A 12,432-nucleotide genomic window follows, 5' to 3' on the forward strand; every position below is an offset into this window, starting at 1 on the left:
TATATGTTAGACGAAGGGCCTGATTTTCCACTGCTCTATATCTTGCATAGTCATTCACACCAGTGCAAAGTGACCATAAAATGCTACCAAGTCTGATTTGCATTCACTTCTTGTGTAAAAAGCCATGAAAGCTGAAGAGCAGCATTTTAAGCACACTTTGCACTAGTGGAATGACTACACAAAGGTACAGGGTGATGGAAGATCAAGCCCTAAGATATGCTTGAATTTTGTGTTGCAGTGGCTGTTTATGAAAAGATGGGCCACAGTGAAAACAGTAGCTTTATTAATATATTGGCCAAACACATTCATGTAGTATGGTTTTCCCAGTATTGTTCCATGATTACTCTAAGATGGAAGTATCATACTGGAATGATAATCTGTTAATTTTCCTTATCAGTTCCTAGATAAGTAGAGTTTTCACTGAAATAAAATGGGACTTCTCTTTTGCCTATACATGTAAGTATCAATCAGGATCCATTACATGACATGTCCGGTTTGGACATGTCAACAATGCCCCTCTGCCACGTACATTGGCCAAACTGGACTGTCCCTATGTAAAAGAATAAATGGACACAAATTGGACATCAGGAACGGTAACACACAAAAGCCCGTGGGAGAACACTTCAATCTTCCTGGACATTCTATAACAGATTTGAAAGTAACTATACTTGAAAGAAAAAACTTCAGAAACAGACTTCAAAGAGAAAGAGCAGAACTAAAATTCATTTGCAAATTTAACACCATTAATTTGGGCTTGAATAGGGCCTGGGAGTGGCTGGCTCATTACAGAAGCAGCTTTGACTCTCCTGGAATTGACACCTCCTCATCTATTGTTGGGAGTGGACTACATCCACCCTGATCAAATTGACCCTGTCAACACTGGTTCTCCACTCGTGAGGTAACTCCCTTCTCTTCATGTGTCAATATATTTAAGTCTGAATCTGTAACTTTCACTCCATGCATCTGAAGAAGTGAGTTTTTTTCCCCTCGAAAGCTTATGCTCAAATAAATCTGTTAGTCTTTAAGGTGCCACCAGACTCCTTGTTACTTTGCTTAAGAGCCTTTGGTGAGGAACCTTGTCAAAGACTTTCTGAAAGTGCAAGTACACTATATATCCACTGGATCATCCTTGTCCATGTTTATTGACCCACTCAAAGAATTTAAATCAATTGGTGAGGCATGATTTCCCTTTAGAAAAGCTAAATTTCCCCAAGTTGACTCTTCCTCAACAAATTGTGTTCATCTGTATGTCTGATAATTATAGTTTCAACCAATTTGCCTGGTTCTGAAGTCAGGTTTACTGGCTTGTAATTGCTAGGATTGCCTCTAATTTTTTTTTAAAAATTGGTGTTACATTAGCTGTCTGACAGTCATCTGGTACAGAGGCTGATTTAAGCAATAGGTTACATATCACAGTTTTGCAATTTCATATTTGAGTTCCTTCAGAAATCTTGGGTGAACACCATCTGGTTCTGGTGACTTATTACTGTTTAATTTATCGATGTGTTCCAAAACTTCCTCTTATCAACATCTCCATCAGCTACTCTGATTTGTCACCTAAAAAGAATGGCTCAGATGTGGGAAACTCCCTCATGTACTCTGAAGTGAAGACCAATGCAAAGAATTCATTTAGCTTCTCTGCAATGCCCTTATCTTCCTTGAATGCTTCTTTTAGTACCTCGATCATCCAGTGGATGTACTGACTGTTTGGCAAGCTTCCTGGTTCTGACCTACTTAAAAAAAAATTTGCTTCTAGTTTTTGTGTCTTTTGCTAATTGCTCATCAATTTTTTTTTTTTTGACCTGCCTCGTTATACTTTCACATATGACCTGGCAGAGTTTATGCTCTTTTCTATCTTCCTCAGTAGGATTTGACTTGCAATTTTTAAGTGATGTCTTGTCTCTAACTACTTCTTTTACTCTGTTGTTTAACCATGCTGGCATTTTTCTGGTCCTCTTATTGTTTTTTTTTTTTAAATATATTTGGGGTATACATATCGTTTGAGCCTTTATTATGGTGTTTTCTAAAAAGGTGCCATACAGCTTGCAGGCATTTCACTCTTATGACTGTTCCTTTTAATTTCCATTTAATGACCCTTCTTACTTTTACATAGTTCCCCTTTTTGAAGTTAAATGTTACTATGGTGGGTTTCTTTGGTATTTTCCCCTTACAAGGATTTTAAATTTAATTACATTATGGTTGCTATTACCAACTGGTTCAGCTATCTTCACCTCCTGCACCAGATCCTGTGTGCCACTTAGGACTAAATCAAGAATTGCCTGTCCCCTTGTGGGTTCCAGGACTAGCTGTTCCAAGAAGCTGTCATTAATGGTGTCTAGAAATCTTATCTCTGCATCCCCATCCTGAGGTGACATGTTCCCAGTCAGTATGGGGACAGTTGAAATCCCCGATAATTATTTGGTTTTCTGTTTTTGTAGCCTCTCTAATCTCCTGGAGCATTTCACAGTCACTCATCATCCTGGGCAGGTGGCTGGTGGTATATTCCTACTGCTATATCTTACTATTCAAGCATGGAATCCATAGAGATTTTATGGTAAAGTTTAATTTAGATTTTCACGCTATTTGACTCTATGCTTTCTTTCACATATAATGCCATTCCACCATTAGTGAGACCTTCTGTCATTCCCATATATTTTGTACTCTGGAATTACTGTGCCCCATTGATCATCATCATTCCAACAAGTTTCTGTGATACTTATTATGTCAGTATTCTCATTTAATACCAGGAACTCACGTTCACCAATCTTAGTATTTAGATTTCTTGTATTTGCATACAAGCACTCATAAAATTTGTCAATATTTAGTTGTCTGCCATGTGCTGTAATTGAATGGGACTCTTTCATTTCACTGTTTCTCTTTAGTTCCTACCTGTAATCTATCATCTATCTTCTCCTCTTTACTAGGATATAGAGTATCCCCTTTAACAAATCCTCCCCTAATGGATGTGTCTGTCAGAACTGTGTACTCCTCCACACCTGTCAGCTTTTCCTCAGCACATAGTTTAAAAACTCCCCTGTGATGTTTTTAATTTTACATGCCAGCAATCTGGCTTCATTTTGTTTTAGGATGGGTTCCTCCTTTCCCAAAAGGGAATTTCCTTGGTCTCTAAGGTTTAAAGCAGCATATCAAGAAACCACATCAAATATTTTCATACTGTTTTATTTTATGGAGTAAGTTATACTTAAGTCATTATCTTTATCCAAAGGAGTGTTTTGTGTAATGAATGCAATCATGATGGCCTGATCTAGCCCAGAAGCTGCCACAAGTAATCTTAAATATACTTAACTAAGGAATTAAACAACACATCATGCACCCCACAAACAGGAAAAAGGTTTTGCTTTTCTTTCAAGTTAACAGTGATTATTCATACCTATTTTGATGGATAATATACTGCTTGCACTGAGGCCAAGGCTGGATTCTGCAGCATTATTAAATGTCAGGTCTTCTAGACTCCTCCATCCATCAGAGGTGATTGCTTGGAAATGGTTTGTCACCGCCTGACTCACAGCTTTCGAAAAATCATCCCATGATGTCTGTTTGCGGATATTTAAAGAACATATTGTGTTTTCTGTGTCACAGTCCTCTGTACCACAGTAGGCTAGTTCTATTTCACTGACTGAAATCCTTAAAGGTACTCTAAGAGCATCTATTAAAAAAAAAATTAGAGAACCTAAGATAGTTAAAATCACACAAAAAACACAATAAAAGAGCTATTGTAAATAAGATTAATAATATGAAGCACTTTTACATCTTTAGAGCACTGTATCTCAATAGCCCTCTGGAGACAGACAAGTATTATAACACCTATTATTCATTAGGGAATATGGAGAAAGAGCATGGTCCATATCACAATGCAAAAACGTCATAAAACCAGTATTAAATTACAGATTATTATACAAAGCACTCAGCATCACTACCTTCATTTTATAAGTATCAATAATACACTATTGGTCTATAAGACAAGCTTAAATAATCTTTTATTTCCTCTTTCCAGATCCAAATTCTTACAGATTTAGTCATATGGCTAGTGGTTTCCTAACGTTTCATTTTCTAACAGGGAAGAGCTTTCATTTGTGGTTATGCATATGTATGTCAATGCAATTTTACTGTCATTATAGAAAAAAGCTAATAATTATTTTGTTACAGTTACAGGGGAAAATATCCAATCAAAACATTTTTAATGGGAGTCTAGAAAGCAAAAATTTTGAAATGGATTTCTCTTTGTGGACATTTTCTCTCATAGCAAAATAAAGACATTCCACTGCGTTGTCTATTTTTAAGTGTGTAAACATTTTTAGAGTGTCACCAGAGAAAAAAAGTTAAAAAATAATAAAGGAACAAAGTGTGGGGGGGGGGGGGCGGGGCGCGCATTACATACACAGCATAACACATTAGAGGAATAATTTTTGGATCTTGCTGTACTTTGAGAATCGGGACAAAATTCCATACTAGCAATAGATTAAGTAGATTAATATCTGTTTATACTGTATGCCTGAGATGGCCAAACAGTGAGTTGTGAGCCACATGTGACTCTTTTACAGTTAAACTACAGCCCTCAGAGCCCCTTATGCCCTTCCCTCCCTCGCTTCTCTGCCTACCAGATTGTTTGGAGGCGCTCAGGGCTTCTGGCCTGTGGTGGCACGGTGGGGCTAGGAGTTTCTGCCCAATAGGGAGAGGGATCTTGGGGCTTCAGCCCTGCAGGAGGTACCTGCTGGGGCGTGTGGCTTGAGCGGGAGCAGGGCTGAAACCCCGTGCCTCAGCAAGTGTGCCCTGCAGGGTTGAAGCCCCGAGACCCCGCACCCAGGACCTTGCAGGGCAGAAACCCCCTAGTCCCACCATCTTGCCATAGAGCTGAAAGCCCGAACCCCATCTCTCGAATTTCTGAAGATTGTCATATGCGGCTCAGAAGGCCAGTAAGTTTGGCCATCCCTGCTATATGCATCATTAAAGGTCACTCTAGGATTGCAAGCCTCACTCTCCTACACCTTCATTGGAAAAATAATACGTTTCAGCAAATGACCCTGAAATACTGAGGAAGTGCAGCTACAGGAGAGATGCTGTCTGGTTTGGGGAGCAATTTTGCTGTAACACGACTTTCAATGCTGTTTTGGTTTTGTTCTTATAGTTCAATGGCGAGGTCCTCAGATGATATTAACCAATATAGTTCCAACACAGAGCTGGGCAATAATCTAATTTTTTTGGTTCACTGTAGGTTATCGGGGAAAAAACTGATTGAGGTCAAACTGATATAAATATGGCAAAAAAGGTCAGAGATTTGAAAAAAAATCCATTTCAGGTAGAAGACACCATATAATTTAATCTGCAACATTTTGTTTCGGGGATTTTTAAAAGGCTAGATTCACAAAATGTCTGGTAGGGATAGTGCTGCCACCTGTAACATTTAGCCCAGTGCTTTGGGCACTCTCAGCCAGTGACAATTCACAGTCATCCATAATGACGTTGACTAGCTACTGGGCCGGGAAAAGAGAGTGAGAATGACTTTCTAGCCTGGTAGTTAAGGCATTTTCCTGCAACATGGGAGACTCAAGTTCGAGTCCCTGCTTCAGTGACTCTATTTATACATAGTGGAACAGTTACAACAGGAGAGAATGAAAGAGATCCACACTAGAACCTGGGTCTCCCACATTCCTGTTAAGAGCCCTAACCACTGGGCAAAAACTTGTAAGCAGGGCACCAGCACCACCTCCTCCTCCCATTTTTGAATGGCATCTAACTTATGGAAAAATGGTTTTGAGCCAATACTATTTGGCAAATTTGTATCAAATTCACTCGTAGTTTCAGGGCAAAAAAAACTTGCACTTTTTGGTGAATAAACTATTAGTCTGGATAAAAATCACCCAGTTCTACTCCAAATCCAATGACAAACAGATGATTTCATTTAATTTTTCCCCAAGGATTTTTTCCACCAGGATTTTTCCCCAAGAGTCTGAAAAGAGGAGGATAAGAACAATGAAAGGAAGAAAGGTAAAAGTTCTGATGAAAAATAACTACTAAATATTAATTTACCAATTCCAAAGGATTAGGTTTGTTTCCAGAATTGAGCAATTTATTTGATTTTTTAAAGTTGGCACATTTTAAGGTACTACTAAAAATCAGAAGAAGAGGTCACCCAATATCTTCCAACAAGATGTTTTTTGTCATTTATTGTAGCAGAATTCTGAGTAATATGTCTGCACTCTTTAAAAAATAAACTGGCCTGGTGGTGGGAAAATGTGAGCAGGGTGAGATTAAGGGTAAACAAACATTGTATTAAATGTTTCTTCTGTGTCCCACAAGACCCTGGCAGCTAAATATTTTAGTGCAGTGCTGTTGGCAAACAGTAACTCACTCAAGTTCTCCAGGAGATGTTTGCAGTCATCAGTGGCAACATCATGCAGTGTTCTATCGCACTTATCTTTCCTTTCAGCCTCTAGTCCACCATGGCTACACAAGATTTCTAGGCAGTTCTGGAAAGATAAGAGCTGTATTATTTGCAGTTTAACTAAATTAACTTGGGCTAAATACTCAAAAATTGTTTGCTGCCTGAAGCAGGCAGTCCTACAATTAGCCATTAGACTTCTGATTCAATACATATGCATGCTTTTTTCAAATATCCAAAGAAAGGCAACTAACAGAATTACTAAACTTGAGGCTCCAAAAGGTGTTTCTCACAGAATTGAAGTACAGGTGTCAAATGTTTTGCCTTGGACTTGAAATTCTCAGGCCAAGGTTTTTAAAACAGAATACCTAAAGTCATTATTTTCCAAGCACTGGGAACCCTATAGCTCCCAGTGAAGTCAACACGCCTGAAAATCTGGTCACTTACTTAAGAGCCTAACTTTAAGCATCCAGTTTTGAAAATCTTGGTTTCAGTTTTGGCTTATATTAAAAGGCAAGTTGAAGGTTTAGTAATGACTAACCTACTAGGGTATTCAGATGACAAGAGCAACCCACTGAACCAGTGTTTACTTAGCAATACAGAAACATTAGCAGGGTACAAATTCCCATCCATGCTTGGTATGTGAGTGATACACAATAACCCAACAATGATAGTTGCAAATTCACCTTACAAGTCCCTCCTTCCGCAAGTAAATTTGAATTTCTGAAAGAATATCAATCATGCAAAGAAATCTTAGTTTGAAACAACAGAATAGGAACATTTAGGCACACCAGCCCAAATTTTTGAAGCTATTATAAGGAGGGAAATGTAGCTCAAGTGACCCTGCTGACTGCAGCTGTGACAATATGGCACAGGGAGAAAGGTCATCCCTCAAGCTATCTTGTCCCAGGCCATTTAGGGCTTTATAGGTCATAACTAACCTAAGCTCCACCTGCAGATCAACTGGCAGCTAGTGCAGATCCTGAAGCACAAGTGTCATTTATTTGCTTCTAGCAAGATGCCCCATTCAATAAGAAAGCCACTGCATTCCACAGCAGTATCTGTCTCCAAATGGTTTTAAGGGGTAGCCTCATGTAGAGTGCATTGCAGTAGTTTAATCTTGAGGTAACAAAGAATGGCGAATAGTGGCAAGGTCCTCATATGAAGAAAAGGTCACAACCTCCTAGCCAGACTCAGATGATAAACAGATCTGGCCAAGATTTTTCAAAGTGTTGAGAAATTTTAAGTGCATCCATTTTTGGGTGCCCAATCCAAGATACCTAAAGAGGCCTCATTTTCACAGGGTGGGTGCCTTTTCTGAGAATCAAGCCTCTTTTATAATGTCTCAGATTAGGCACTCAAAATTACTAGTTAATTGTTAAAATCTTGGGCCCTGTGTCTCAAAACTATCCTTCCCTATGCCCCTCAATGACATCTCTGTTCCATTCTCTCTTCCAGCAACAGTCTCAGCTTTGAATTGATACAAACCCTACTTCTCATTTAAAAAAAAAAATAAAAAAAAATCAATTAACCATTCAGAGTTAGTAGCATAAAGCTTCTGATGCCAAATGTTGCATTAATGCCTGGTGTCAAGAAACTGCCCTGCTGACATCAATTAGCCAGGGTAGAGTAGGTCAGATTGGATTTCCCCCTGGAATCATAACATAAAATTTTCCAGCTAACTTACTCATTTCATATTGAAAAGCCTGCACAAAGCACAGATACTAAAAAAATAAAATAAAAAATATGTCTGTAGAGACTGTATTTGCAAAATTAAGATAATTTTCATTTAACTATGAACAGTTACATTTACAATTAAGGAGATCATTAACTTGACATGTCTATATTAAATAGATACACAATTAATGGAAGAGTCATTTAATCGCTACAATAGTTATAACAACATACAGACAGACCTTAAAGCCTTTTGATGCTGCTATATGGGCAGCAGTCCAACCCTCTTTGTCAGCATGGTTGATGAGATCTGCAGAAACAACAGGCCTTGCTTTACTCGGATAGCTGTCTTCTCTGCAGTCCAAGTCAAAGAAGTCTGAATTAGGCTGTGTATCATTCATAAAGTTTCCATTGTCTGTTTGTCCATAGTACATAAGGAGCATGAGGCTGTCAACATTACCAGAATCCACAGCTGCATGAATTGGTGTCCAGCCATCCTAAAGAAATAAAAATGAACAGCACAACCCCACCACACATGCAGAAAAGTGGTTAGTTACAGAATTTATATTACTAATTGCTTTCTATCAAACATGCTGTCTGTAAAGCTTTTAAGCATCCAACAATGGCTGGCTATAAACAAATGTCACAGTTTTGTATGAGACAGCCCATCTGTTGTGCTCTATGTATAAGTATGTGTGTGAGATGCCTGGTGTGAAAGGAAAAAGGTGGGTTACAGTCCCATAATCCCTGCTTGGAAAAAGACATTTATTGAGTCACCGCAGGTTGTGAGGGTCCACAGAAAACATGACCAGTGCAGGTCAAACTGAATCAAAGCAACCCTCTGCCAGGGATGTTTTGGGTTGCACATTGTGAGCTAATGTAATATTGTAACTGGACCTTTGTCAGATTTTTTTATATACTATTGTGTACAATTTTATATAGCACTTTTCTCCTCTTTGGCTATGCACAATGTTAGCTTCTCTCTGCATTAGCACAACAAAGACAATGCAGCTGCTCTTGGAAGAATTTTCAATCCTTAATTCTCCTTTGATGTCCTTCATTTAAAAGGCCACAGTCTGAACTTGTCTCTCCTTCTTATTTTCTTCTAAATTATCACTACATTTGAGCTGACCAAATAAGCTTCTTTCCATTGTAAGTGACAAAAAGATTATCAGCATACAGTGGCGCTGGAAGAGTTTTTGGAGTGGGGATACTGAGCTGCACCCCTCTTGCCCCAGTCAGACTCTACGGCAGGCAGCAGAGCCCCCAGGCATGGGGCCGGCCTCTGGGACACTGCATGCAGGACCAGCGGCCAGGACCCCCCAGGCATGTAGCTGGCAGCCAGGTACCTGCATGCAGAGTAAGCGGCCAGGACCCTGGGGCCAGCAGTGGAGCCCCTGGGGTCCCAGCAGGACCCCGGGTCGGTAGCTGGGAACCCGCATGCGAGCCGGAAGCTGGGACCCTCGTGCTGGCCGTGGAGCCCCCGGGTGTGGGGCTGGCAGCCAGGAGCCTGGGCCCAGCAAGATCCTGGAGCTGGCAGCGGAGCAACTGGGGCCCCAGCGGCCAGGACCTCGCAGGTGGCCTGGAGGCCGGGACCCTGGGGCTGGCAGCAGAGCCCCCAGGGACGGCGGCCAAGGAGGACTCTGGACCAGCAGTGGAACCTCCATCCCATAGGGGGCTGGCAGCCAGGACCCAGGGTGGCAGGGCGGCCAGCAGCCAGGATGCCAGGTACAAAATCCCCCCGCAGCTCTACTTCCCGTGCCTATGTCAGCATATATCTATGGTCTGAGTTTTGCAATCTCCTTAGTTTGGAAAAATCAACACTCACATTCATAGAACTCAACACTGTAATATTGGTTCCACCCTCCTTTGGTTCCACCCTTCATCATTTTGCTACTGCATTTTCTACTTTGAGAAAAGATTTTTTTTAATTTCAGGGATGCTTGATGGTTTGGATTTTACTTTCAAAGAGATCCACTTAGAAAATGCATGCCCTAGTGAGAGAAATATCTTGCAGTAGATTGTTTTTCCAATTGAAAAAAAAATGAAACGGTTTAAGGTATTCACAGATCTTGACCTCAAAAACTAAATTTTAAAGTCATTTATTGGTCATCTGCAGCCAGCACTCCACAATGAGAGTGGGCAAAAAGGCACAAGGAGCATTCCCCTGTATTACCCAGCAGAGCAGAGCACAATGGCAGTGCTTACACACTTTTAACAGCAAAGTCTGAGGCCTGGTCTACACTGGGCGGGGGGGTGGGGGGGAGCGGGGGGGGGGGAAGGGAAATCAATCTAAGTTACGCAACTTCAGCTACGTGAATAGTGTAGCTGAAGTCAACATACTTAGATCTACTTACTGAGGTGTCTTCACTGCGATAAGTCGACAGCTGACACTCCCCCGTCGACTCCGCCTGTGCCTCTCGCTCTGGTGGAGTACCGGAGTCAATGGGAGAGCCCTCGGCAGTTCATTTATCGCATCTAGATTAATCCCCCCCCCGGACTGATCACTGCCCGTCGATCCAGTGGGTAATGTAGACAAGCCCACAGTTTGTCTACACTGGCAATTAAGAGTGCTGCAACTTTCTGTCTCAGGGGTGTGAAAAAACACGCACTGAGCACAGCAACTTTCAGCGCCGTAAAGCACCAGTGTAAACAGTGCCTCAGCGATGGGAGCCACGCCCCTTATTGAGGTGGTTTTTTTAGAGCTCTGGGAGAGCTCCCTCCCAGTGCTGTGCCACAACCACACAAGGCACGTTGCCAGCGTAGACTAGCCACGATTCACGATTCTTCCTCTGACTATGGTATCTTCCTCGAAGTTGGTAGGAAAGGATGGATTCATGGACCTGGCCTCCTGACACCAGATAGGGAGTCTGTTCCCATGTGGGGGAAAAGCACGCCGTGCCTTCTCCAAAGGTAGTGCAGTGGCAAGACTTCTGTGGCAGTGGGGAGCACTCTGGAGCTACTTGGAAAAAATGTGTAAGTGTCTCAGTAACAAAAGCGTTTAAGTCCCATTGACTGAATTTCAATGGGACTTAAGTGCTTTTGAAAATTTTATGCATTGTACCACTCTCGGTCTTCTTCTCATGGTGATGCACTTCTGTAGCACCACCTTCCATAGGGTGTGGCTTAATATTACAACAAAGAAGCAATTAGTAAATAGCAATTTCTGTAACCACTTGGTATAAAAAGTCAACTTCTTAACCAGACAAGAACTTTTCAATAATGTTTTCTATATCCTCTTTTCCTCTAATTTCAAAATGAATTCAGGTTACTTTCCACAAAAAAATCAGCCCCTTTCAACCTAATTAACATGAAGTATGTGTTTAAAAGGCTACAACACATACAAAATATCTTTCATACAATATTTCTGGAGAATCTAAATCTCACAACATTAAGTGATAAAAAGTCTCAATATTGTGTGTACATGTCAAGTTTTTAAGCAATAGCCCTGAAGTACGTGAATAAGGGAATGCCTAACCTTCAAATTTGAAGACTTTCACCTACTCTCTTCCCATCCACAGAGCACAGATACTTTTTGTTTTGTCCTCCTCACTCTCCCTTTGTGACAAATGTCTAAGAATTTCTTTCACAATATTTGTGAAGAACGTTTTCTTCAAGGATAACATTGATCTGTAATTAGACAAGTTGCCCCAGAGCTATAGAGGTATCATGGGCTACCACATATCCCCACCTCATTCATGACTGCTAACAGGAAAAGTAAGGCAACAACAACACTGCATACTATGAGAGTTGACAGTGAAGCAGATCAATTCTATCTCTGCTGTCCTACACAGGAACATGGTATACAAGATCTTGCATTTTGAAACTGAGGCTGGTAAAATCGAGAGGAAAACGAAGTGATTTATAAGGTTTTAGGGAAACTATGCAACCTAAACAAATAGAAAACATTTTACAATGAGACAAAGCAATATTAAATCAAAGCTTTTTACTAATTCCAAAACACACTGAGTATTACATCATTAAAGAGTTAAAAATGACAGTGCAAGGAATTCTGATTTTTGCAGCTGTTCACTTCACACTGTGATTTTAGAAATTCTTTTAACTTACACTGGTTTTTACACTTCGATGTGCTCCAGCTTCCAGCAAAAGTTTGATACATTCATTATTTCCATTTCCACAGGCTAGGTACAAAGGTGTCTGTCCTCTTTCAGCAGCATGGTTAACATCAGCCTGATACATAATTAATAATTCTGCACACCTATGAGTGGAAACATCAGGTGACAACACAATAAAAGATTCCTGTATTTGACTTTTTAAATGCCATGTGAACTTACATGCACATTTAAAAACCATATTTAAAATGTATTGATGTATATATTAGCATAGACGAATTTAGT

At 40.4% G+C, this 12,432-nt stretch overlaps 1 protein-coding gene across 1 annotated transcript in view; it reads right to left on the bottom strand.

Moving 5' to 3' along the window:
• The window catches only part of CTTNBP2 (cortactin binding protein 2), a 179,738-nt gene that overhangs the window by 49,366 nt on the left and 117,940 nt on the right, over positions 1-12,432 (bottom strand). Inside the window, exons 6-9 of the mRNA XM_077834357.1 lie at positions 12,143-12,293; positions 8,317-8,571; positions 6,371-6,488; positions 3,392-3,667 (exon numbers count right to left, since the gene is read on the bottom strand). Coding sequence (XP_077690483.1) covers positions 3,392-3,667; positions 6,371-6,488; positions 8,317-8,571; positions 12,143-12,293 — 800 coding nt within the window. The remainder of the gene's footprint in view (positions 1-3,391; positions 3,668-6,370; positions 6,489-8,316; positions 8,572-12,142; positions 12,294-12,432) is intronic.

Source organism: Eretmochelys imbricata, chromosome 1 (assembly GCF_965152235.1).
Source record: "Eretmochelys imbricata isolate rEreImb1 chromosome 1, rEreImb1.hap1, whole genome shotgun sequence".
NCBI classification, from domain to species: Eukaryota; Metazoa; Chordata; order Testudines; family Cheloniidae; genus Eretmochelys; species Eretmochelys imbricata.